The sequence below is a fragment of the Peromyscus eremicus genome, chromosome 19 (genome assembly GCF_949786415.1).
Source record: "Peromyscus eremicus chromosome 19, PerEre_H2_v1, whole genome shotgun sequence".
Classification (NCBI taxonomy): Eukaryota; Metazoa; Chordata; class Mammalia; order Rodentia; family Cricetidae; genus Peromyscus; species Peromyscus eremicus.
Window position 1 is genome coordinate 10,027,197 of NC_081435.1, and position 27,869 is coordinate 10,055,065.

Consider the following 27,869-nt stretch of genomic DNA (forward strand, 5'->3'; position numbering starts at 1 on the left):
TTATTTCTTCACACATGTCTTTGCTAATGTCCTAAATTTCGGCTCCAATTGATCTAAAAACTCCAGCCCTTCTTCCTCCTGCCGATCGCTGCAGCAGCCTACAGAGCCGGCCATGGAGCCCTTGCCTTCGTAGTTATACGAACGAACGTAGTCTTCGCAACGCTTGTGTTCCTCATCTTGTCCACACAGATACACCTTCTGTGTGGAGAAAGAGCACAAGTGGTTATGTCTTTTAAAAGACACCTAAACAGACTAGCATAAAAATGATTCTTGGATTTACCTTTTACTGTTTAATTTTTAATCAGAGTGTGTCCTCTAATGGATTCCTACATATAAAAAATGCACATGATTGGTCTATATTATATTCATTTTTAAATTATAGCAAATAAATAAATGGTCAGAGTGAACACATTGATAAGAACTAAAGCTATGCATATATCACAGAAATAACTTATAACTTCCCATTTGAATGAAGGTGTATTTAGTTGAAATTTACCTCAAGGCTTCTTCATACATGTGGAGAAAACCAATGTACTCTGGGGTTCTTGCATTTATACTGTTATATAGTGGTAAGAGTCTAATACATTAATGTTATCTATAACATGTGTAACATATACAACATGTTATGTAGCTATAATTATCTAGCACACTAATTTGGCTTACATTAGCCTGAGTAATCTGAAACAAACAAGGAAAACACTCAGAATCCCGAGATAGAACCTAAGGTTAAAGCTCACTAACATATCTGGTTGATTTAGGTAGGCAAGATTTTGTAATCACCTGTAGCATTCCAGCACACTGGCAAAATGCCAGCAATTTGTGATCTGGCATTTTTATACTATAACCAATTTTTCACAGATTTTTTTCTGATAATATTTAGTGAAGAATACATCAGTCTTTCAATATCCCAAAGACATCCACACAAATTAGTCCTAAAGACTCATAAACCATATTTTTAAAATTGAACTTTGAATGAGTATTTTGCTCGGAGTTTGCTCCTGACATCAGTGTCTATGCTGGTACAGGAGATGGAAAGGTGTGTTTTAGGTGTATGAGGGGTACTTTAGATATCCTGGTTTATAAACCATGTTGGGATTTCATGTAGTGGGCACCTGAAGACCTGAGGACTTACTTCACCAAGCCGGGGTTGAGTGAAACTTTGCCAGTCTGTGTACGCGTATCGGCCAGTGTCTGCTGCTCCCAGCACGGCTCCCTTGCTGGACTCCAAGGTGTGGTGGCCACCTCCTTTGTTGGACTCCAAAGTGTAGCCTCCTTTGACCATCTCAAAACTTTGCTGTGTTTTGATTCCTTGGCCACCAAGAGTCCCAACAGATGCGCTTGTGTCACAGATATTGGATGTCTGTGTGGGGAGTCTAATATTTGCCTCCTAAATACAGAGTTAGAAAATGAATCAATGGCATTGAAGCCAACTCTTCCCTGCCATGAATCAGTCACATGCTATCTATGTCCCTCACATGTAAAATCAGGACAATGTTAAGAACTGTATCATGGGCATACTGGGTCAAACTCTGCCCACCCCCAAGAATTCACACATTGAGGTCCTCACTCCAGGATCACTGCAGAGTCAATCACATTAAGTTTCAAGGAAGCCATACCAGATTCGGTGATTATCTGATCTAATATAACCAGTGCTCTTACTAAAAGGGAAATTTGGATTATATGACACAGGAGATAAGACCATGAAATCGCTTATGTGGCTACAAGACAAGGGACAAGAAGTAAATAGAGCTCAGGACATCTGTCCACAGGGCCTTTGGAGGACACATGGTCCTATCAATATCTTACCTCTGATTTCTACTTTTTATTGTTTGAGTCACTCAGTGTGACTCAAATACATAAGCCAATACAAGTGGACATTGAAAGACAACATGTGAGCACTTCAGTTTCTGCTTGATGCAGTAAGGGTCAGTAAATATTACATTTTGCTATTACTGTGGAGTGATCAATTATGTTCACTAGATCACCATGGGATTCAGTGGAATTTTAATTATAACTTACCGTCACTTCCTCTCCTGGTCCTTCAGTGTTTGATACAATTAAATTTTGCTGGGCTACATCATCTGGGAAACATTTCTTTACTGTTCTCTTAGTAGTAGTCACACAGAAACATGTAAACAGAATACCTAAAAAATGAGAAAAAAAAAAGCAAAATAACACTGTTTTGCTTTCTGGTAGATATTAAAATAATTTGACAAAAACAAAAAATTTTAAAAAATGAAATAATTTGAAAACAGGATTTTTAAAATCTTCTGTACAATTTTTCAGAAATCTTCACTGTCTCATAAGTAACTTCTGAAGGATTAAACATGACCTCTGGAACTTACCTAAACAGTTTTAATCTGCTGTTATTGCTGTTTCATCTATGACTCAGAACCCCACTTACAGATGAGGTACAAGTTTTTTAAAGGGCACATGTGCCAACAATTACACATGTCATCAATATAAAGAACTGCTGTACATCTTTCTAGACTACCATAGCTGAGACAAACTGTCCCCAGTGGTCCATGTGTTAATGTCTTGGTCCCTACCTCAGAGTGCCATTGAGAGGCAGTGGAATCTTCAAAGGGTGGGCCTTAATGAGAGGAAGTTGCATCATTGAGGACATGCCTTTAAAGGGAAGAGTGGAACCCTAACCTCTTCTTGTTCTCTTTTTGGTTTCTAGCTGTCATTAAGGTAAGTAGCTTTGCTTGGCTGTGTGCTGCTGGTCATAGGCACAATACAACAGAGTCTGTTGGTCATAGGCCAAGAGCTTGGAAACTGAAGTAAAGCAAACCTCTTCTCTGTTAGTTGTTTTCTCCAGGATTTTTGTTAAAATGATGGAAAATTAACACATAAGTACTACATAACACTTGAATTGATACACTTTGGATCATAATACTTACACAGTAGCAATGCAGAGCCTAGGACCATGGAGAGAATGGCCCATTTCCCAAGGACTACATTTGGTTTAGCATCCCTCTCCTCCCTAGCACTCATTCTACATTCTTCTGGAACTGTACAGTCACACACTCTCACTGATAACATATGTTTTGCAGAGAAACCATGTCTGTCTTGTATTTGGATTGGCACAGAATAGAAGTTATAATTGAGATTGTGTCGTTGACGAAGAATGGCACGTTTACCTAAAGGGAAAAGGATAGATAGAGTATATATTAATATGAAATTCCAACAGCAACATTATTCCTACTTGGTGTACCTTCAAGGAATTAATCTGCAATCAAAACTCTAATGATTCATTTTTCTTTGGTAAAAAATGATTTTAATGCTTCAGAAAACTAAGAAAAAGGTTCACATTACTTTACATTAAAAATAGACTGATCTCCAGGCTGGGAGTGGTGGTACATGCCTTTAATCCCAGCACTCAGGAGGCAGAGGCAGGTGAATCTCTGAGCTCAAGGCTAACATGGTTTACATAGTTAGTTCCAGGAGAACCACGGCTATGTAGAGAGCCACTGTCTCAAAAAAATTAAAAAAAGAAAGGATGAAAATAGACTGATCTATATTTAAAATGTTATTCAGATGATTAAAATTGATTTTTAAATTTTCTTAAAAGATATTCAGAACAAAAGTCTAAGTGTAACATACATAATATAGATAGATGATACTTGATACATAGACACATGCATACATAGGTAGATAATTGTTCATTTATAGGCATTAGGTAGATAACTGATTAACAAATAGATGATAGATATATAGATAAATGATAGATATATGGTAGATATATGATAGAAGACAGAAGATAGATATTAAAGACTTATTATTTTTTCCAAGATCAATAACTTCCTACAGTATGTATGTATTTATTATGACTAACCAAAGTGGAAGCAAAGGCCTTCAGCAATCATGAACCAGGCTTGCTCACAAGATTTAGAATAAGCACTTACCATCCTGTGGTTCTAGAGTCCAATGTTTGCTGGCAGAGTTATCCAGAAAGAACTGAAAAGGTGGACCATTATCAGGCCCATCTAGATCGACAGGTTCCAAAACAGCATAATCCTTCTCTTGCTGACAAATGGTCAGGTCTTTGTCAATCTGTGGTGGGTGGTCATTAAAATCTTCTAGAAGAACTACCAGTGTTCCTGTGCAAGAGCGGCCAACTAGGATAAATAAAGCCTAAGTTACTCCCATAGCAAAGCAAACTGAGATCCACTCAAGTCTGTATTTACAAACATTTATCATTTAATGTTTTTTTCCTTATAAGATTCTCAGTTTGAAGCATCCTGATAAAAACAGAATGAGAGATGCTTGACATTACTTGGAAGTTTGTTAGTCAAAACCAGAGTTGAAAGTAAACTCTTAGAAGATTTTCCAAGACACCAAAGGCTGATTTTCCAGTTCCTGGAAAAGGCAGAACATCATGAAGAGATAGCACCATACATTTATCTAGTTCAACAACTTACTTTAAATTATCTGTTTATAAGTGTCAGTGAGTGGGGATTATCAGTCACAGAGCTAATAAGTACGAGGGGCAGATAAAATATAAATTCTTAGCATTTCTAGAAAGAGCCTCTGAAAAGTTGGCAGTTCTCATTACCATGTTTTCCATATCTGCAAGCTCACTATATTACAAATCAGTCCCTGAATGAATAGAGTTCTTTATTATTAGAAAGAGTTCACATTGTTTCTTCTCAAGTTGTGATATGCCCATTAGCTCCCAACATTGTGTGTGTTACTTTTGGAATCAAATAAAATACTTACTACTTTAATATGAGAGCTACTCAATAATAACTTTAAGACTTTTTTAAGAAGCTAAAAAAAGAGAAGGTATTTTATAAAGTTTGAGCTCAATTGTTCCAAGTACACCTCAAAGTTCCAAAGTCCTCAGTAGTGAATTTCACAATCTAGACCTGGAGGTTTATGAGTCTCTCAATCCGTAAAGGAATAGCAAATCTAGACATTTGCATTATTTGTGACTCATTGGGAAAAAGTACTTGTCACTCTTTCAGAGGACCACAGTTTAGATCACAGCATACATGTCAGGTAACATGGACAAGCAGGTCATTCTTCAGTGGCAGGATTCTAATGGGGAGGACCAGAGGATGAGAAGGTAAAGAAGATAGGAAACCTGGAATCAGGAGTTATTGCACAAGCTGTTTTATGCCAAGCAAGTTTACTAAGAAGTACAGTGTCTTATATACAGTTTTTAGGGGAAAAACTGGACAAAATTAGCAGAAATCTCATAAAGCAATGTTGCACAAGGCAAACATAGAATATCTCACAAGTGTCAGAGCAAGCACTCAGAGATCTTGGGACTGGTGACTCAGTATCTTCAGGGGGAAAAGCCAAGTTTTCAGGAACTGAGAACTTAAGTCCTTTGACACCCTGGTTCCAGCCCTAGCCTCCATCTTGCCAATTCTGTCCCTGGGCAAGAACACAGATCTAGGTTCCCTTTGTCTTTTCATTAGGGTCTCTGAGAAAGCCTTGGATCAGCATGGCTCTCAACAGTCAGACCTCTCACAACTGCCTGTAACTCTAGTCCCAGGGAATTAAATGCCTTCTTCTAGCTTTCTAAAGACAGTACATGCATATGCACAAACACATATATAAATTTTCAAACATAATGTACCAAATTCTGATCTTGATGCTTGATAAAGGAAAAGTGTATCAATGGAAAAAAAATGAGCTCATAGCCAATCTAGACAAAAAGGAATACAAATGAGAAAGAATGTACATTTTCATAGTAACAATGCAGCATATGTGATAATTAGAATATTAATTCCAGTGTATACAAATGTTTAAATTGCAGTACTAAGACTCAAACAGGGACTAATGGGAACAATAAAAAAGCTGTCATTGCTGTTCACTTTAATAACTTAAGGAACATGAGTTTGGGGGCCAGGCTTGGAGGGAACACTGGTGTTCTCATGTTCTAGGAGGAAGGAGTGTAAGACATGTCTTCTAGACTGACAGCAGAGAAATTAGCCTGACAGGCAAGAAAGAGGCACACAAGGAATACAAGGAATGAACTAGATTTTAAAAAATCATTAGGACTTTCTAAATTGTAATCTAGAAATACCTTTGAGCATCAAAACAAAATTTTCATTATATATTACTCATGCATACATACATAGAGACAAAAATTCAAATAAACAATGTTCTTCATATTTCCATATGATTTTCTCATTAAAGTTTGTAGCATCCTCATCTTTTCTAGAGCACATCTAAGTTATGTATGACTCTGGGACATTGTTTGCTTGAGCTTTGCTCTTTTATGCTAACCCCATCATATCTACACTCAGTATCTTTTAGCATGAAACAACAAAGTTACTTTCTTATATTTTTCTCTCTGTAATTTCCCCCTCTCTAAATTATAACTTCATTCTTCTTTCATCTAGTGCCAGAATTTCTATAATCTTTCCCTCTTTGTGCTACAATATGAACACTTCTGAACTCTCCATGCATAAAGACATCTGAACATTCCCTACTGGTAAAATTTTCATACCATAGACTTTCTTCTGAGAATACAAAGCAGTTAAACTTTCACTATTAGTAAGACCAAATCCTCATCGCATGACCCCTAGTTTCCATGGTCTTGTGCTTGGAATTTAATATACAATCAACATCTAAAAGTAATTAGTAGAGAGAGAGCCCTGTTTCCCATTATAATTCTATGTGTAAGCCATTTAGATTTCATTTTTACTTATAGAAATGGCAAACATTTTAAAGAAAGAATAACAAATCACCCAGAATTATAAAGTATATTATATTAACATGTTTCTCAGCTAATGCTCTCACCATTATTCTGTAGGGTTTTTGAACTTCTAGCAAAATAACTATATAATAAGAATGTATGTTTGAGTTGTGGAGCAAAAGGAAAGAAAATATGCAGATAGGTTACTCGGTAACAACATTCACATTTAGAGGCAGTTCAGTTATTGAAACCTAGATATCTTTATCTGGGAAGAGGGTTCTTTAATGCTGCTGGTCCCTGAAGAGGATGTGGTATTTTTATCCATAGGCAGGATGACTGAGAGGTGAGAAAACCCTTGACTTGGGAGAGTGTGCATGAGTCAGCTTGCCCCGTCTGCATAAACAGCAAGCAGCTGGCATTTTAATGACTTAAACTTTTGTCTTTCTTTCAGTAGATATAACACTTGCTTTAAAACCATAGCAAAAGGGCCAGAGAGATGGCTCAGTGGTGAAGAGCATATACTGCTCTTCCAGAGGACCTGAGTTCAAAGCATAGCATTTTTATCAGGTGGCTCACAACCACCTGTAACTCCAGCTCTTTGAGGAGCCAACACCTATAGCTTCTTTGGTCACCTGCACTCACATGCACACACACACACACACACACACACACACACACACACACACACAATTTAGTATAAAAAATTGTAAAAACACTATAGCCAAAATAAGGACATAATACCTGGGGAATCATTGTATGTTATTAACTTAAGCAAATTCAAGACATGTGTAGAAATAGCCTATGTTACTGTCTGGAAGTATGTTTTACACTCAGCTTGTGTATCTAAAAACAGCACAGACCTTCTTGGGTTAATCAGAGAGGCAAAAGAATTAGCTCTGTCTGAAAAGCCCAAGATCATTTTCATTCTCCTTTGTCTTACATGGAGAAGTACATAATCAAAGTGTAACTTTTGTTTAACTTTTGTTTCCTTATTTCTGTGATAATAGATTTATAAAATTCATGGCATAATAGTACATGTGTACACTAAGAAACACCATGAACACATTTTGTATGCAAATATTTATTTAACCTATCTAACGTGGTTCCAGTAGGGGTTCATTTTAAGAGCTTCAAGATCACTACTTGATGGTTGACTGTATTTGAAGCAGACTATAGAATAGATTCTAGAACTAATCTTTTGTTACTGTTGTTGTTTAACTGAAAACAGGTTTTTTTCATACAATATATTCTGATTACTATTTCTCCCACAACTCCTCCCAGATCCTTCCCATCTTCCCACCCTCCCAAATCCATACCCTTTCTTTCTTTCTCATTAGAAAACAGTGATATAAAAATAATAATAAGATAAGATAAAATATTACAAACCAAAATAGGACAAAATAAACAGAAAAAAAGAACCAAAGCAAAAGCACAAGAAACACATTTAGACTCAGAAACACACCCATTTGCACACACAAAAATCCCATAAAAATACAAAACCAGAAACTAGGTATATAATATATAAGCAAAAGACCTGTAAGGTAAACGTCCTGCCTAGTTTTTATGTCAACTTGTCACAAGCTAGACTCATCAAAGAGGAGGGAGCTTCAGTTGAGAAAATGCTGTAAGATCTTGCTGTAGGCAAGCCTGTAGGGCATTTTCTTAATTAGTGATCAATGGGGAGGCTTCAGCCCATAGTGTGTGGTGCCATCCCTGGGCTGGTGGTCCTGGGTTCTACAAGAAAGCAGGCTGAGCAAGCTAGTCCTCCCTCCAGGTTCCTGGAGGCACCATGCTTTTGATCATGGTGTTTCATCACAGCAATAATAACCCTAACCAAAAAAAAAAAAAATCTTCAAAAATACCAATTTGTTTTGTGTTGGCCGCCTACTGCTGAACATGGGGACTACCCTTAAGTGTGGTTTATGTTTGGGTGGGAGCTCCACCTCAACCCCTGGCACCCTGGCATCTCTATGCCCAAAGAGTCTGGAATGTTTGGAAGGAGTTTGATGGATGATCCACCTCAGCTCCCTTCCCATTTCTTTTCCTAAATCCACCCCTTCAAAGCCCGCCAAACACAGCTCCTTCCCCAGAGAGGCTCAGGAGGACTCCCACAGGGGATATATAGCAGCATCCCAGAAACAGACTGGTGGTTCTTCCGGTCTCGTTCCCGTCTCCTCTCTGTGTGGTGGGGAATCACCCGGGAGCGCTTTGCCCATTAAACCTGGGCTTTTCCTGATTCAGTCTGATTCGGTTTGTTGTGATGGTGGAGAGGCCTTCAGCTGGCCTAAAACTTATCAGTTTGTATTGCACCATGAGACTCCATTGAAGAAAGCCATTTTTCCTATGTGGGTGATTATAGAACTAATCTTGACAATCACCAACTCCAGCAAAGCCATGAGCCAACATTGAGTTATTTCTTTAACAGATGCTCAGAATAAACCTACCATGAGCTGGACTGTTTTAGGAGGGTTGAGCCCTTTCAGCATGTTCAAGGCATCATAATCTAAGTGAAAGAGGAAGCAACCCGGAGATCCTTCAGCAGAAATGAATAACCCAGTACTCAACATTGGACTTTGGTCATTTACTCTTAGATGGCTTTGCTTGAGGGGTGGATAGAGAACTAAATGGGTGATCTGAGTAAAACGGGCAATCACACTGAAAACATTGTCTAGAGTGCAGACACAATGTCAAGTAAACAATGACTGAACTAAAATCTGACCCAGACAGCTCTTACCCCACACTTTCCTAGACACACATTCTATACTCACGTTTTATTTTTAGAAAATGTCACTCACCTGCATCCATTGCCACTACTGAAATATTATACTGATTGTTCTTCACGAACTTTGACTCTCTGTCTAATACTTTGAGGGTTTTCAAGTCTCCGGTGCTTTCGTTGATTTCAAACCAGTTATCTTCATCTCCTACCTTCTGGTACCTGGGTTTAGAAGGCAAACACCAAATGACCAAAGAGGCCATGCCTAAATTTGAAATAAGTTCATGCCCCAGTGAAAACGAAGGAGCTTTGAGGAAAGCGCATTACCTTAGGCCTTCAGAACTGCTTGTTTCTGGGTCTGTGGCTTTGTAGCCCAGAAGCTCTTGGCCAGCTGGCAGTCCATCTTTGCTCTGAATGATTTTGACTGGTGGCTGGCACTCGGGGCCTTCATCACTGTCTTTAATTTTCACAGTGACAGTCGTGGTGCACATTGTGGGGGCTTGCCCATTGGCGGCTTTAGTGAACTGGGCTTCATTCAGAACTCCGATTTGTAGAATGACTTGGCGATTGACTTCATAGTTCAATGGCTGTTCAATGAATATACATTGATCAGTCAATGTATTGTCATAAAAAAACACTAATGATTCCAAGTTTTAATAGAAAGGAATGTCATTCTTAGTTTTAAAATGCTACTCAAAGTTGGTGCTAATGAAAGGGTCAATTATTAGCTTCTTAAAATGGTTAAAATGGACAATTTTTAAGATTCAACCACTTTCTTTCCTACTTTTGTTTTGGAAGTTCCTATCTTCATCTTTTATTGTAACTTTAAACACTAATAGGAATGTAGCATAACTGTTTCTAATCTAAGGAAGACTCCTGAAACAAGTTAAATTTAAAGGAAAAAAAGAGAAGGAAAGAAGTACAGAAGACCAGCAAAAGGGAAGAGGAAGAATATACAGTACAATTTTATGAGAATCTTATCAAAAACTAACTTCTTCCGAAAGCTTTTAACTCCCGCTGTGAAATTAAAGAGGTAAGATGTGAGAGGGAGACATGGAAACAGTGATTCAGAGAGCAGCCGAGGAGCGTGCACAGCCAGGAGCATGCACAGCCAGGGAGCGTGCACAGCCGGGAGCATGCACACTCAGTGCAGTCCACCAAGGCAAGCATCAGGTTCAACATCTCTCATCTACAGAGGACTGAAGTTTGTATCTGATATAAGTTTCTTCTAAGACAGAGCAAATTAATAAAAAAGTGTCTATGTCAACCAGTGTAAATCATTTCAGCACCATACTGCCCTATTGTGGTATACAGGAAGTATTCATTTTTGGTTTATATACTATACATCAACTTCGTGTATATAATGTCTTTTTGTCAAAGTCTCCGTTATCTTCTCTTATCCCCTTTCCCCACCACAAAATCCCTTCTTCTTCCCAAGTCCTCTTCCTGGTCTTAGTCATGGGCTGAGGAGTGACCGCCCTCCCTGTGTGTCCTTTAACCGCCTGTACCTCTGAAAAAGGCTCATAGAAGGTGGTAATTTTTATACCAATGCTGAAGCATGGGTTTGAATCCCTTAAACACTACCTTTATGTTATTACATACCTTGACAACACACAAGACTCCTTCATTTGTATTCGGATCTGTTGTGATTTTGAAGTTCCCATTTTCATTTCCTTGGAGAATCGTGTATACTGCCTTTGAGTGAGGAGTGTTGGGCAAATCTTGATCTTGTACCATCATTCTTAGAATCTCAACGTCGATTCTGTTTTCTTCTACTTCTGTAGTATACTGGGGGGAAATGTCCTTCTAATTACACATCTGCAGCTTTAACAAAATGACTGTTGTATTTAAAATTATATTTAAAGAATGTAATATGGAGGTAGTAGATGCTCATAATTTGGAAAAGAATTTATGTTTCATGCCTGGCTAACTGCTTTCTTCCTAATTCTCTTTTCAAATCTCTTCCACTCACCAAAAGTGACTCATCTCTTGACCTTCCGGAATCACTGAGGTGATTTTCTGTCTCTCTGGCCCTCAGATTTATCTCTTCTCTGACCCTATATGACATCAACATTTTGTTTCCTCTTTAGACATAGCAAACACCAATTTAATTACACTAACATATTAATCACACAATACTTGTAGATGATGAGAACATATATGATGGGTTTGGGGCTTCACAGTATTGTGGGCTGACCTTGGTGCCTCAAGCATGAAAGGCCAGAGCTCTAAACCTGAGCTATGGCTGCAGCTCAGAATTACCAGTTTTCACAATAATCTTGTTTCTGCTGACTTTGATTCACAAGCAAACATTTTAAGAAAAAGTTTTCTCTCTTTTATTTGAGAACTTAAATCATAGACATCACTCTTTGAAATTAATAATAAATTAATTAAAAATTAAAAAATTAAAAAATTAATAATGAAAGACTAAAAAGATAAGTCATAATCTGCAAGAGATGTAAGATGAATTCATAGGAAAATGAAAAGGATTGGATCTAGATTTAAATCCTACTTCTCCTGATTTATGGTCTTAATGAATGAGATCTTTGACAGTGAACTGCCCATCACTGTATTAGGTTTCTTATTCTCACTAAAACTCTGGTGTAGATCATGAAAAACTGAAAAGTTGCCCATTAAAAGTCAGAAAAACAACCACTCCTTGGAAATTTCATCATATATTATGCCTCACATAATTTACTAGCTAAGGCACAACACAAGATGAGCTGGGGGTAGGACTTCACTCTGACCCCAGCAGAGGATAAAAGGCCAATCCCTTTCCTTCTTCAGAACTATCAATACACAGGACACTGGAAAAAAAAAGCCACTTCTTCAACAGATAAATGAATTAAAGTCCAAGGACCCCAAAACTGGAGCAACCTTAATAACCAAGACAACATTGAACACATGACCCACATAAAGGGGGAGGAATTCTTCACTGGCCAAGAGCAAGGCCGCTTCCCTACATCCAAAGACTGCAACACCTTGGCTAGTCTTCTTACACAAACCATGTTTTTCTCACTCTACTGTTTTTAAATGATTATTATTTAAAACAAAATGTTCTCAGGGAGCTGCCAAATTCTGTATTTTTTTAATATGAAGAAACCTAGATAAACAATACACAGGTCCACTCACAGAAGTTTGGGTGAAATACGGTGAGTTGTCGTTCTCATCCTCCAGTGAGATTGTGATTGTTCCTGTGGTGAAGAGACCGAAGGGCTGGCCCCCCATGTCTCGAACTTCCATCACTAGCTTGTAAGTATCACATTTCTGTAAAGAAAGGAAGGAAGAAAGGAAGGAAGGAAGGAAGGAAGGAAGGAAGGAAGGAAGGAAGGAAAGAAGGAAGGAAGGAAGGAGAGAAGGAAGGAAAGAAGAAAAGAAATGAAGGAAGGAAGGAAGGAAGGAAGGAAGGAAGGAAGGAAGTAAAGGAATATTACTGAAAAACATATCTATTTCCCCTCACAGTTATCTTATATATTTCTTGTGCTGTGATTATATTACAAATATGCTTTAAAAAATTTAGTATATCTGTATTCACATAGCTGCATGCCCATTCCTGAATATTATTTAATAAAAAAAATTATACTTACAAATACAAAAACAAGAAATTGAGCAAATAGTACAGCTAATTCCAACTGTCACTCTGCCTGGACTTTGAATCACCTAGGAGACACACCTTTGCACGGGTCTGAAAGGGCATGTCCAGAGGTTTGACTGAGGAAGAAGACACCATCCTGTGTGCTAAGGGACAGCACCATCCTTTGTGCTAAGATCACAGAAGGGGAAATGGAGATAGACAGCTGACTGCAGCATTCAGCTCTCTGAGGTTCCTGACTGTCAAGTGTGACCAGCAACCTCACACCACGGCAGAACTGAACCTTCAGGGCTGAGCACAAACAAAACCTTCCTTCTCTGAGTTACTCTTGTCGAGGATTTTGTCACAACAAAAGAAAAAGAACCAACTACCCAGATGTTTACATGTCAAATTTAAACTTATCCATTCATACTTGACAAAACTGAAGCCAAACCCAGATACTCCTTAGCTGAGAAATGAGTAAATAGACTGATATATTCAGATGATGGAAGAACAGTTTGTACTGTAAAGTAATGAGCCGTTGAGTCATGTCATGAAAAGACACAAGAGAAGTGCAGATTACTGGGAGAAGGCAGCCATTCTGGAAAGGCTTCATATTGTATGGCTCAGACTGTGACATTCTGAGAAAGGTGTAACTATGAGGAATCTCCCTCCCTCTCCTTCCCCCTCTCTCTATATGTATGTATAGATATAGATATAGATGATATATCAGTGATTCCAGGGGTTCAGGAAAGGGGAGTAGCTATAGACGATAAACCTGTAGCAGTGGACCTGTGCAGCATGGGAAATGGAAGCAAATGGGAATCCATTGACTCTCTGTTCTATTTACCAGCAACTCTAAAACTGCTTTAATAAAACACTTTATTGATTTTTCTAAATGACATACATTATAATGAAATTACTGTTTCAAAATCAGAAATTAAATAAATTAGAGCAATGTTATCAGGAACTCGCATCAGCACACTGAGAGCACGTCAAACCTGTCTTTACCTTGTACTATCTCAGCATCTCTGCAGAGGCAAAAAAGTCTCCAGAGAATCCCTGGGCACAGCCTGGGAAGAATGCTTAGGGAGTAGGCACACTGGCTGTACTATAATCATCCTGGCAGTAATTACCGGCTTAAACATGGTGACTGACAAATTAATGCACTGATCCATTACCTCTCTGTCCAGTAAAGGTGAGGTGGTAGTGATCACACCTGTGTCTGGGTGTATGGCGAAGTGCTTTGGGTGATCTGGGATTTGCTGCAGAATTTTGTATCTCAGACGAGTATGTAGGGTTCCTGGTTCATCATTGTCTATGGCAGTCACTTGTCCCACAGAAGTTCCTGTTTAGATAAAGCTAGTACTGTCAAAAATTTAAATCATAATATCATTGAGCTATAAACAAAAAACACAGGCATCATTGCAATAGATTGTCAACACACACACACACACACACACACACACACACACACACACACACACCCCAGTGATGTTTACAGATAATCTGAATATTGTACAAATGTTTGTGCAAACTTCCCCAAGCACCTCTTATTGGAATTTCAGCTGAGTGTATACTGTGAAAAGCATGGCTTGTATTTTACACGTAAGAAAATAAGACCTTTGGTATCAATGACTCCCAAACTCTTTTTCCCATCAACAATTGGCAGTTAACAGCAGTTCATGAACTGCTTTTAAATGGTGACTTCTCTCTTGCAGTACAACTTAGTACAATGTTTTTGTATAGCAAGGACTTTACATTTTATGTTTTAATAAGAGTGCTGAATTATTCATAGATGAAAGCAGTTGTTAATATGTGAGAGAACTGAATGCAATACAGTAGTCCATTGTTCAGAGGCTATTCATCAACTGAACATGAGAGCTTTCTGGTCACTTCTGAGAGAGCAGCATCAAAACTACACATGGACCCAGCAACAGAATGCAGAGAGCCATAACTAACATATCTTAGAAGTGTTTTAAACACTGGCCAGTTTTCTTACGTTCTTCCAGAGGCTTAGGGCATAATCTTGGCTTTGTGTAGTCTCTCTGAATTCATGCTAGATTCCTTCTCCTAGAATTCTCCCAGGTGAATGAGAACTCAGCAATTGTTTCTGCACTACAATATTTCTATGATATCAAAAATTAACCTTAGGAAGAACTGAATCAGATAAAGTTTACCAGGATTATGGTCATGATATGAAAAGGAAAAGATATGAACTTACTTCAACTATAAGATCAAATTTAAGAAAACTTGCTCAGACCAATCTGACCCTTAAAAGAAAAACCATTTCTAACAGGGAAACAAAAGATGAGTATAATCCAAAGTACCAAAACAACATGAAGTGAAATTATAAAATTAAACTTTTATTGAGACAGTGTCTCTCTATGTAGCCAAGACTGGCCTTATGAAGTCATGATTGACCTTGAGTATACATGTCACTGACCTCTTTTTTTCTGGGTGCTGGATTTTAAGGTATGTGCCACCATGCCTTGCAGTATTTTGAAGTACAAATGATCTTCTTATTATGTCACTATAAAATCTCAGGCCAGCAAGATGGCACAGTGGGTAATGGGGCTTGTTGCTGAGCCTGGTGATCTGAGTTCAAGACCTCAAATCCACTGTGCAAGGAGGAAACTCATCCTTGACAGCCTCGTGCACACACACACACACACACACACACACACACACACACACACAAATATACAGACACACATACACAGACACATACACATACATGCACACACATAGGCACACACACAAATATACAGACACACATACACAGACATACACACATACATGCACACACATAGGCATACACACATACACACACACATACACACACACAATTATAAATTTTTTTTAATGTGAACTCACCAGATCGGCAGTTTTCAGGCACACTAAAAACTGTCAGTTTGGTTTCAAAATATGGGGCATTGTCATTGTCGTCTTCAACCCTGAACAGCAAGGGCAGAGGGTAGTCTGGGGCATAGCCATCAGCGGTGGTTGCATATCCATACACCTGGAAGGAAGAAAACATTATCAGCTAGTTCTTATGTGACAAATTCTGCACAAAAGGAGGCCCAGAGTAGGGCAAAGGGTGTTGTTTACAAACATCATGCACAGGCATGTGTAGCTAAGAAATGATGCAGTGTACAGAACGCGTAGTCAGTGTGTGCACACAACATGTAGTTTCAGCCACCTTGAAGAGTTATTTCTCATTATTCTCCTACCAAAGTCCCACGCACTCCCATTACCATGAGCTCCAAGTGCTCTTAAAATTAAGCATGTGTCTTTTGACTTGTTAGAACATAGGTAGACCCATTGCAGTTATGTTTATAACAACTGCTATGAAAATTGTAAACGTTTCAATTTTAATATACTCAGATACTTATCACAATTATATCTGGGTGATATCTCTACCTGTATTTTCTATCACTAATACGTTTCTAATAAAATGCTAATAAAAACATATTCCTATCCTAAACTACACAGCAATAGGATAATCTTGATCCCAGCTGCCAGGATTTAATGTTTTTCCCTCTAATTCTATACAGTTATTTTTGTACTCTCTTTATGTAGATGGTGCATAGTGGATATTCAGTAAGTGGTTATTGGATCAAACAGTCCACTGTCCTAACTAACACTCCCATCCCCACACCACCATTGCCATCATCACCATCACTACCATCACCATAACCTCCATCACCATCACCATCACCATCACCATAACCATTGTGGTGGTATGAATGAGAATGGCTCCCAATGATTCATATGTTGAGCGTTTGGTCCCAGTTTGTGAATTGTAAGGAAGGATTAGTATGTGTGATCTTGTTAAAGGAGGTTTGTCACTGGAGTGGGCTTCAAGGTTACAAAAGCCCGTTCCAAGCCTAGCCTCACTCCCTCTGCCTGCAACTTTCAGACCAGATGTGAGCTCTCAGCTATTGCTCCGGTACCACACTTGCCTGCCTGTGGCTATACTCCCCACCATGGTGATTATGGACTAACCCTCTGAAACTGTAAGCAAGCCCCCAACTAAATGACTTTTTTATATGTTGCCTTGGTCATGCTGTAACTTCCTATCAATAGTAACCCTAACTAAGAAACCATCATCACCGCCATAACTACCATGGCATATCATCACCATCACCACCATCACCAACATTGTCATCACCATCACCGACATCATCATACATAACCACCACCATCATCACACTACACCTTTACCACCATATTTAGAGCATTCAAATGTCACACTATCCAGCCTTCCAATAATTCCCCTCTTCTCCCCCTAGGTTATATGAATTTTTTTCTCAAAATGCTGGTCTTAAATTTAAGACTAGATGAAAGCATAAAATTATCTATTAGATTACAAATGCCCTCAAATATGAAGCTGGAGAGTCACAGGTATTTCCTTGCAACACCTAACACAGTTACACGGTGCCTTATATTTGATAAGTTTTAATTAAAAAAAAACTTTCTATTCCAGTCAGTCATTTTCTCTTTTATAAAGACAAGTTACTCCTTCTGCTTAAGCCTTCCGTATTAATTCTTCTACCTTATCACAGAGGCGTCACAGCATCTCCCTACCTTTTGCTTATGGTGACTTCTGTCTATTTACTGTATCATTGGAGATCATGTTTCCTACATGTAGGAAACACTAGTAGCTTTAAATAATAACATCTCATCCATTGATATTTGACTTCATATAAGGATACTTTTACACCGACTTGTTTGGATTCAGTGATCTTGCATCATATGCTATATTGGTTTTGGTTTTCACTAGTAATGAGTCTAAATCCCTCCAAGAAATCCTAATTGAAGTTGTTTCAAACAAGATGATTAAAACTAGGAAAGCTATTGGTTCACAGTTCATGTGTTTCCACTAGTTGTCTTTGTACTTTTTTCCAATCATGGTCTTGATATCTCTTGCTCATATGATCCCTCCTCTCTCTCTCATCAATTGGACTCTTGGAGCTCCGCCTGGGACTTGGCCGTGGACCTCTGCATCTGCTTCCATCAGTCACTGGATGAAGGTTCTATCATGACAGTTAGGGTGTTTGGCCATCCAATCACCAGAGTAGGTCAGCTCAGGCACCCTCTCAACCATTGCCAGTAGTTTATAGTAGAGTCATATTTGTGGATTCCTGGGGACCTCTCTAGCACTCTGCTTCTTCCTATTCCCATGGTGTCTTCATTTATCATGGTATCTCTTTCCTTGTTTTCCCACTCTGTTCCTGATCCAGCTAGGACCTCCCGCTCCCCTAAGCTCTCGTTCCCCTGACCCTTGCCCTCCATTACCCCTCCTCAGCCCCAGTTTGCTCATGTAGATCTCATCCACTTCTCCATTGCTGGGTGATCCCTGTGTCTTTCCTAGGGTCCTCTTTACTAGCTAGCCTCCCTGGAGCTGTGAGTTGCAGGCTGGTTATCCTTACTTTACATCTAATATCCACTTATGAGTGATAGCTGAGGAGCCCCCATGGTACTCAACTAGGCCCTCTGGATAAGTGAGACAGTTGTTTAGCTTAAACTGTTTAGGGGGGCCCCAGGCAGTGAGACCGGGACCTGTCCCTAGTGCCTGAGCTGGCTTTTTGGAACCTAGTACCTATGCTGAGACACTTTGCTCAGCCTTGGTGCAGGGAGGAGGGGCCTGGACTTGCCTCAACTGAATATACCAGGCTCTGCTGAATCCCCAGGGGAGACCTTACCTTGGAGGAGGTGGGAATGGGGGGTACGGTGGGAAAGAAGGCTGGGGGTGGGAGGAAGGAGGACAGAAGAATCGAAGGTAGATATGTAAAATGAATAGAACATCTCTTAATAAAAAAAGAAAGAAAAAAAAACTAGGAAAACATCCAACATTGAAGCCTGGCCTCAATTTCTCAGAGAATCTGTTCATATTAAATAATTATTAACAACTAAATATAGGTATTCTCTTAATTAGTCCTTATAGACTTAAAAACCTCAAGTAATGCTTTTATATACTATCTAGATGCCATTGTTATGTAATAAAAGCAATATAATGCATTAACAACGTTAGTATGATGATAATAGTAACATTAGTCATATTTAACTGAATTAAGGATACTATTTCAGTGTCATGGATCTGTTATTTTTTCAGTCTTTCCCTTTTTAATTTTTGTCTGGAGGAATATATTTTCTTCAGCCCTTCTGTGTTTTCCTTTGTTGAAATGTCTGCCATCTTTGCGAACATTCGAACAGCTTCATCAGGATTGGGAACTGAAGTCTGACCTCATAGTGAGAGTAACTAGTGTAGAATGAGCAAGGAAGGAGAAGAGCGTGATGAAACTGAGTGGGCCTGGAAGGGCCATCAGCAACATGCGCGGAAAGACAATGGGCAGAACTGCACGTCTGGGAACAAGATCAGCATCACTACACAGGACACTTCTGGTTGAAAAGGGAAGAAGAAGCCAGGGTTTTGTAGATTTTTTTTCAAAGGTGCAAATCTCCAACAGCTAGAGCAGAAAAGCTTTGCAATTGTCTTTGTGGAATAATTTGGAATGGGTAAAGAAATCTCCCATCTTATAAAAAAAAATTACATAGAAAGCTCTCCTCTTATTTGATAAACTGTCAAAAATGCTCTGTCATGAATCCCTATAAGATTAGGTAAATTTAATGATTCAAAAAAAAAAAAAACTTGCTAAACTGCAATAATGGAGTGACCTGGCTGGAAAATCTGAACTTCCTTCATAGACATTTCTCTTGGCTAAAATCCATCAGCAAAGAATAGGGTTATCCCTTACAGTTGAGAATTGTAAGAACGTAACTAATGTCGGTCATTAATCATCCTCCTAAGCTAAGGGGGTATCTCTTATATACCAGTTAAAGATTAGACTGCTAAACAGATGTTTGGATTTGTCTTTAGGTAGAAGAATAAGATAGATTGGTAAGTAAATTCTAGACCTAGGAAGGTAAAATGCTATTCAAGGGTTAAATCTCTGAGGACTAGGTGGAGAAGTGAGTAGCATCACACTAAGCAAGGCCTGAAAAGATGGATTGAACTAACTTAGATACACATTCAGAACACCTTGGGTGATGGAACCCAGCTCAGACAACTAGGTCAGACTTTCTGGGCATGGGCCCAAGTATCAGTTTTGCTTATCTTGTTTTTTAGATCCTATATGTTTTACAACATAAAAACATGGTTAACAATAACTGAAGTATTTTATTATAGAGAACTTTGAACCCAAAGAAAACCTTTGTTATTTCTCCAGTTTATAGATAAACATCTATTCTTGAGATATGTCATTGCATTTTTACACATCTTCCCATCCTCTGCTTATATGCTCCCCATATTGTACCCACTGCCATTTTTTCAGCCTAGCACCAATGGAACTTTGAAGTTTATATTGAATATTAATAACATTCTACATATTAAATGAATTATTAGATGCTTAATATTTGTAAAAAAAAAAGTTTACTATAGTAATACATGAATAACAAACACCTAATGTTAAATAAATATTTCAGAGATCTTACCAAAAATTGGTCATACTGCTCACGGTCAATGCTTCGGGTACAATAGATGTCCCCAGTGTCCTTATCTATGAAGAACAAATTGAAAGGCTCTTTGTCCACTCCTGGTCCACTGATGGAGTAAAAGATGGTGTAATTCTGGGCAGCATCAGATTGGATCTATAACAAGAAGAGACAATTTGGAGACAGAACAAGTACATCTTGATCACTATCTTAATCTCACCTCTTGTGAGAGTTTACTTTTAATCACTTTCTCTCTTTCTTTTGTTCCTTCCTCCAACATCTCCCATTTTTTCAAAATCTTATCTCCATCCTTCCATGTGTGAAGCCATAGACTCTGTCCCTTGCTTGATCCCTAATGTCTGTGCAGTTCTGAGGCCCATGGAGCAGTATGCCTTCACTGTCCTGTTCTGTTCCTGTACACAGTGCAGGACACCTCTGTGATTTCCAATTATTTAACACTGAAAACTGTATAATCACAGGTGAAGCAATACAACTTCTTGCACTACTAATTCTACTGACCTCAGATTGTTGCAAGACTGCCCTATGCTTGCATTTCAGCTGTGTGGCAGTAAGGCAGCTCACTTATTAACCCAAAAAGTGACCAATTTTTAGGGGATAAGTGTTCATTTAAGCCAGAGTTGGGTTATGCAAAATTGGTATATTTACTCTCTGCTGAGGAGAGTTTAGAAATCTAGCATAGAGTTGGAGAGATGGCTCAAGAGTGCAGGTGCTTGTCACCAAGCCTGACCACCTGAGTTCAAATCTTGACACCCATGTGGTGGAAGGAGAGAACCAACTGTTCCTAGCCATCTACGGGCCCATGCATATGTATTTCTATGGCACATGCATGCCCTCTACCCCAAATAAATAAATAAAATGTTTTAAAAAAAACTTTAAAAAATAAATTTTGGATGAAGAAACTCTATAGAGTTTCTCTGTGTTCCTCATTATAGTGAATAGATGATACCAGTAGTATTAATAACTGAAGTTCCTCATTCAATATATTGTACATTATTTATTTATGTACTTCATTGGGGATAGAACTTAGGACCTTGTGCATGCTTGGCAAACAGATTACCACTGAGCCACATCCCCAGCCCATTAAAGTTGCACCTTAGTTGTGTAGCTTGGTGCTCTTGTGGGACTCCTAGCAAGTGGAAGCAGGGGTTGTCTCTGATTCTTTTACTGGCTTTTGAGACCCTGTTCCTCCAACTGGGTTGTCTTGCTCAGCCTTAATACGAGGGGAGGTAATTAGTCTTACTGCAACTTGATATGCCATATTTGGCTTGTATCCATGGGAGACCCGCCCTTTCCTCAACAGAAACCAAGGAGTAGATGGGGGAAACAGAAGAGAGGTTGTGGGAGTGGGGCTGGGAGAAGAGGAGGAAGGGGAACTATGGTTGGGATATAAAATAAACAAACAAATAAATAAAAACTTTAACACATATGAAATTTTAACAAAAAACATGGGACAGACCTGCTGAACATGTTGTGGAAATGGACCTAATGAGTTCTCCATCAGCGAACATGGAATAGGAGCCCATCTTCTCTTACTGCGCGTGTGCACTGGGTCTTTGGTCTGTCTCTTCCTAAAAACCTACATTTGATGAGCAATGAAATACAGCTTTACTTAGCATTATTAAAACTGTGATTTTCTGTGTCCTCCAAGATGGAGAAAATAAGTAAGAGTGATACATAACAATATCATGAATAATCCCTAAAGAATTTGTATTATGTTTTTTTTCAATAAACACACACACACACATATACACACTCTCACACACACACACACACACACACACTCACACACACACACACACACTAACCTCTTACTACATCATATTGCCTAGTTCTATCAGTTTCCTGATGTAACTAGTTAGCAATCAGAATTTGGTTGGTCATTGATATAAGCATCTTTGAGAAGCTATAGACTTTCCCTGCCCCACCCCCACATAATCAATTAACAAATACTTAAGAACTGGCTTCATTTCATGAAGCACGGTGCAGGTGAAATCCATGTAAACCCTGTCTATAAATATTTATGTTCCACCACAAAAATGTGAACAGAATTTATTCAAGCAGCTTTCATGCAATTTGGATAAAAAGAATAATGCTTTATAAGCGTGAATTATATTTTAAATTCAAAGAAGAGTAGTCTTTGCAATCAATAGAGGTTTAGTTCGGAAATCTGTTTATAAATTTAATCAGTAGTTTTATGAAACTCAGTCATTATGCTGAGTTTACTTAACATGTGGCCATCTTCTTATGCCCAGGACTCATCACCCTTACCTACAAGACGGTGGGTTGAAGACCCATACCCCTCTTGGCCAGGCCATACATCCACTCTAAAGACAGGGGCCCTATGAAGTTTTCTACTATGCAAATGGGTCCCTTGATGAGTACCACAAGCTCCACTGGAAGGAAGCCACAGAGTGGAGTGGCCCTGCTTGCCCTGCTTGCTTGTTCTCTGAGACCCGCCCCAGCCTTGTTCTTGTTCTTCAGGCTAGCTCTTCTTCCCACCACACCTCCAAGTTTATCTGAAACCTGTGATATTCCGACGTTGCTCACTGGCCATGGTCTTCTTCCTCAATACTAACTGGGTAAATGGTGGATATGCCACTCTTTTTAACAATCCAGTCCTCACTTATGAGAATGTTGAGAGCAAAAGACAAAGGAATCATTCAAGGACGGCTTTAAGCTTGTGGATGCAATGGGAGCCCTGTAAGGACATCCCGCCCTAACCTGCTTTACCTTCTTCTCTCTTGCTGACAACTCAATTTCTATTTCCTTTTGCTCCTGCCTCTGACTGTCTGAGAGGAAGATGGAGAACCTCCTCTGCTCAGAAGACAAAAGCAGGTCATGTGTTGTATAAATTGTGCCGTCTTCTAGAATTCTGAAGGCTGGGTCACTGGACAGGATCAGGCTGGGTGACTTGAGGCACTCCTCCAGATTCACTGCAGGGAGGGTATTTCACAGCAATGTCAGGTTAAACGAGAAAGGAACGAGTCTTACAGGAATTACAATTGCCAGTTGACGTGAGAGGAGCAGAAAGAGGGTGGGACGCTGAACACCTGCTGCTCTAAAACATAGGGCCTGTAAAAATTAAACTAGTGGAGTTTTGGTACCCCCTCTGCCTTTTCCTTCCCTCCCTCCCCCTCCCTCCCTCTCTTCTTCTCTCCCTCCCTCCTCCCTTCCTTCTGTCTTTCCTTTTGTCCTTCTATCCCTCCCTCCTTCCTTCTGTACTTTCTTCTGTCCTTCCTCCCTCCCTTTCTCCCTCCCTCCCTCCCTCCCTCCTTCCTTCTGTCTTTCCTTTTGTCCTTCTATCCCTCCCTCCTTCCTTCTGTACTTTCTTCTGTCCTTCCTCCCTCCCTTTCTCCCTCCCTCCCTCCTTCCTTCTTGGCAGTTAGTGCTAAGGAAACAACCCAGAACATCATTCAGGAAAGTCAAGCCTCTGCCAACTGAGCTGCATCCCTGCCCCTCCCATTACTTTCATCATGAATTAATTTAAGAAATAAACTATTCTGCAGCTTTATAGGTTTTGGTTTGCTTCTACTTTCCCTAATATCCAGGGGTTTGTGTACACAGGTCCTTGACTTGCAGTGGTTCAACTTCATGGGAGTGTGAAAGTGATATACATGTGGCAGCAACTGACTTTGAGCCTGGGGCTTTAATACTGATCTTTTTTTCAAGCTAAGGATATGGTAAGGATGTGGTAAAGTCCTCCCTCCTGATGCTAGCCAGGGTTATTAACTGCTCCTAGTGATCCTTGAATAGGGAGATAGTAAGGGACCATGGTGGAAACTGTACAGTGGACCCTGTGGCTAAGATACAATGCTTGGTAGGTTAGGTATACTGAATGCATTTCCCCCTTACTTTTAACTTATAATGGGTTTAAGAGGATGTGGTGACCCCATCATAAATCAAGAGCTATCTGGAGGTAGATAGGTTAATATGTATGTATTTATATGTTTATAGATAACATATATAAACATGTATATACATGTATGTGTATAAATACATGTAATGCACTATATACATATATACATACAATGCACTATGAAGCAGAAATTTATATATATGTATATATACAATTACAAATATATAAATTTCTGTTTCATAGTACATTTTTTACTTGCATAGTTTTAAACCGCATTTTTTATAAGATGGTGTTAGTAGATTTTGAGATTAAGTTAAAATTTATTTGGCAATAAGATAAAAGTTATGTTGCAATAGGTGAGAAACCTAGTCTGTTCTTGTGCAATACTTCTCACTAATGATGCAAATAATCTTCATGTAAAATCTATTTGAGGTTTGAAAAACTCAGTGCTTAATGCATATAGATGATTGTGGTAGTAGAATCCACTGACATTGTATTTGACTTTCACAAGTTATTCTGTGAAGTAGACCATATAAATTCTCAATAAATGTGTATTCATTGCTACCCACCACAAGCACAGATTTTATATGGAGCATTTCAACTTTGAGATTTGTTTCATGTTTCATCAGCCAAGAAACTTGACCCTGGAATTCTGGCAGCAGAAGAATTGACATGATTTAAGGTATACTTCTAGTGCTGATGCTTGGCTTTGTTTAAACTAAAAGAATTTTTTCCTTCCCTGAGGTTTGCTAACTTTTCTAGCAAGAAAGATACACAACCAAAATTGATAGTTTGACTACCTTCAACCAACATGAATAAAAAGGGGGCTACTTTCCAATGTAGGGCAAGGTTTAAAACTAAGTAGCAATTACATAACTTTCATCCCAAAGTTTCCAAGAGCAGCCCAAAACTAATTGCAGTAAGTTACAATTCCCAGGACAGAGTCTCACCTTTGCCTATAGGTGTTTCAGCTTTAAGATGAGAGGGAATTTGAAGAGAAATTTTTTGACAGGCATCGCAAAATAATACCAGAACCTCAAAAAAAAAAAAAAAAAGAACAAATTCAAATATCACATTTGATCACGTTTTTCTTTACATTGCAATTTTGTCTGGTTGATAAAATTACTATTAATTTTAGAAACAAATGGACCTTTTTAATCCTCTACTTTTTCCTATTCATTTAGAAAGTGATTGGCACAGTCTTTGGGAACTCCAGGGTCATTTAGTATCAATGAAAAAGTTAAGTGAAGTGAACAGTTCCTAGACTACAACATTATTATATAAATGCAGCAAAATATATTATGATCCATTGAATTTATTGTATTGCCTCCAAGACTCTCTACAAACCTCACAGATCTTTGGCCTGGAAAAGTACTGAATTCTAGAATTCTATAAGCATTGACGTACTAACTCTCTCCAACCTTTTATAAAACTACTTGAGGTTACTATTGAGGAAGTGAGAAATATTTGAAGTATTTTTGAGGTTCATAAAAATAATACTTAGAACCAACCCACTGTCATTAAATCACTTTTTAGACTGTCTTAGGAAAAAAAAACCTTCAAAGTATGTTTTCAAACAACCTAGCTAAATGTTTTAAACTAACAGAATTTTCTGAATTTCAATTATATTCAGGGAACAGCTATTGTTATAAAAATCTAGGAACTCCAAAGCAGACAGAAAACTATTTTTTAAAAAAATGAAAGTTATGAGCTCAGATAATTCTATAAATTCAAAATAATTTTATTTCTTTTGCAGCACTTTATATTTATTTGCTTTTTTCTCTCTATTAAAATAATTCCATGCTTTTTTTTTTTAAAAAAAAAAAGGACCACAACAAGATTTCCCAGAATCACACAGATTGCTTTGTGTTCAGTTTTTCTCAAAGACCAAGTTCTAAAGTCATGGGATATATGCTATTTGTGTGAGGATGAGCAAAATGGTTAATGTTCATATTAAGGATGCTGTATCCTTCTAACTCAACTCAATTCTACCAGATGTATCATATCGGCTTAAAACAGATTGTAAATTTGTTTTACAAATCTGTTAGGCATATAATGTGGCAAGCTACCATTTTATAGGGCACATTTGCATATAATTGCAATTTAAATAACCACTTATGAAAACAAGAGGCATTCTTATTCATTTGGCTTTTTAGAAATATCATCATCCCTAATGCCAAGAATTGCACTAGTCTATGCCTCAAGCCTTGCTGAATATAAAGTTTAGGTAGGTAATTGTCTACATGTATAGCATGGGAAAAGCCCATCATAATTAGAAATAGATGCATATACATATACATTTATATATGCATATACCTATGTATGCATATATGTGTGTACATATATTTTGCAGAATACATCCACATTTCCAAAACTATCTTCATTTTAGTTCCTCCCTCTCTTAAGACCCCCACCTCAGGAATTCACCTTCTGTAGACACAAACAATGGAAGTTTCCAGAACTTCAGTAGTCCCTCTGCCTCCAAGTTAAAATTGGGGTCTAAATGACTTGGAAGGGGTTGTGACCTTTCCAGTCAGTATAGGATTCAAGGGTGAAAGGGCAAAGGATGAATCAAGGGATAAAGGGCTGTGTGGGGACCAGAACCAAAAGCAAGAAGAAACTGGGTTTAACCCCATTTTACTTAATGGACACTAACTCCAGGTAGTCTCTGTGTGCTCTTCTCCCAGATAGTCACAGGATGAGAAGTGGACCATCAACCCTGCACTATGAATTATTCAAATGAAGAAAATTTTGTGCTCATTCATGAAAACCCCCAAATTCTGAAAAGATAATTTACAACTAAAGTATTTTTGGTAAAATAAAAAAACTAAATTAAAAACCAGGGGGTCACAATGCAGAATTTCCAGATGGAGATTTGAGAAGCTTTCCCATCAAAGGCAAACATAGCATCCTGTAAACAGTTCAAAGTGGCCACAACCCAAGTGAGCAGCAACTTCCTGGCAATTCCAGTGACCATCCCATTCCTCTTGTTGAGTTGAACTGCAGCCTCACATGGAAAGGTCTACCCTTCTTTAAAGGCTTCCTGAGTGAACTAAGAACATCTTGAGTAAGTCATAGCTGCACCCAGAATCCTTTTCTCTTTTTGCCGCTCAGTGGACTAGCATGTTAAATGCATGAGCTTTGAAAATGCCTAGTATCTAAAGCAAATCTCAGAAACTTCTGGGCCAAATTCCAAAAAGTTATTTCACCACTCCTTAGAAAAAAACACCACAGAAAGCTGAATGAGGGATTTCCTTGAAAGACATTACCACACAGGCATTGGAGCTTGGAGAGTAAGCTTATTCCTCCCCATTCTGGATCGATCACAAGCCCCTCTGCTCTTCTCTGAATTGCTCTCAAATCAGCTTTTCTTTTCCTCTGTCTATCCTGGTTGCCTTCCTTCCTGCCAAGACTCACTTTCAAGCCCCAGCTGGCAGGAGGAAGCAGGTGAAAGCATGCCTAGTTCCCTAATCCTTTGGATGTTACTCACCAGGAGAGAGAAAAGGAGCTGCTTAGAGAAGGTGCTCCCTGGGGCAGCGAGGGCCACAGCCAT

The 27,869-nt window shown here is 38.7% G+C and overlaps 1 protein-coding gene across 2 annotated transcripts; it reads right to left on the bottom strand.

Moving 5' to 3' along the window:
* Dsc1 (desmocollin 1) lies at positions 1-27,869 on the bottom strand. 2 transcript variants are annotated; one of them, XM_059246478.1, is made up of 16 exons: positions 27,807-27,869; positions 25,267-25,351; positions 23,191-23,393; positions 21,917-22,036; positions 20,440-20,595; positions 15,820-15,964; positions 14,124-14,290; positions 12,504-12,638; positions 10,974-11,159; positions 9,699-9,958; positions 9,451-9,593; positions 3,909-4,121; positions 2,904-3,143; positions 2,020-2,144; positions 1,133-1,387; positions 1-198 (listed from the first exon to the last, which is right to left on the bottom strand). In XM_059246478.1, exons 1-16 carry the CDS (start codon positions 27,867-27,869, stop codon positions 1-3), a joined length of 2,694 nt encoding a protein of 897 aa, XP_059102461.1. The 2 variants fall into 2 exon arrangements, with proteins under 2 accessions (XP_059102461.1, XP_059102462.1); XM_059246479.1 differs by lacking the exon at positions 1-198 and adding an exon at positions 291-326.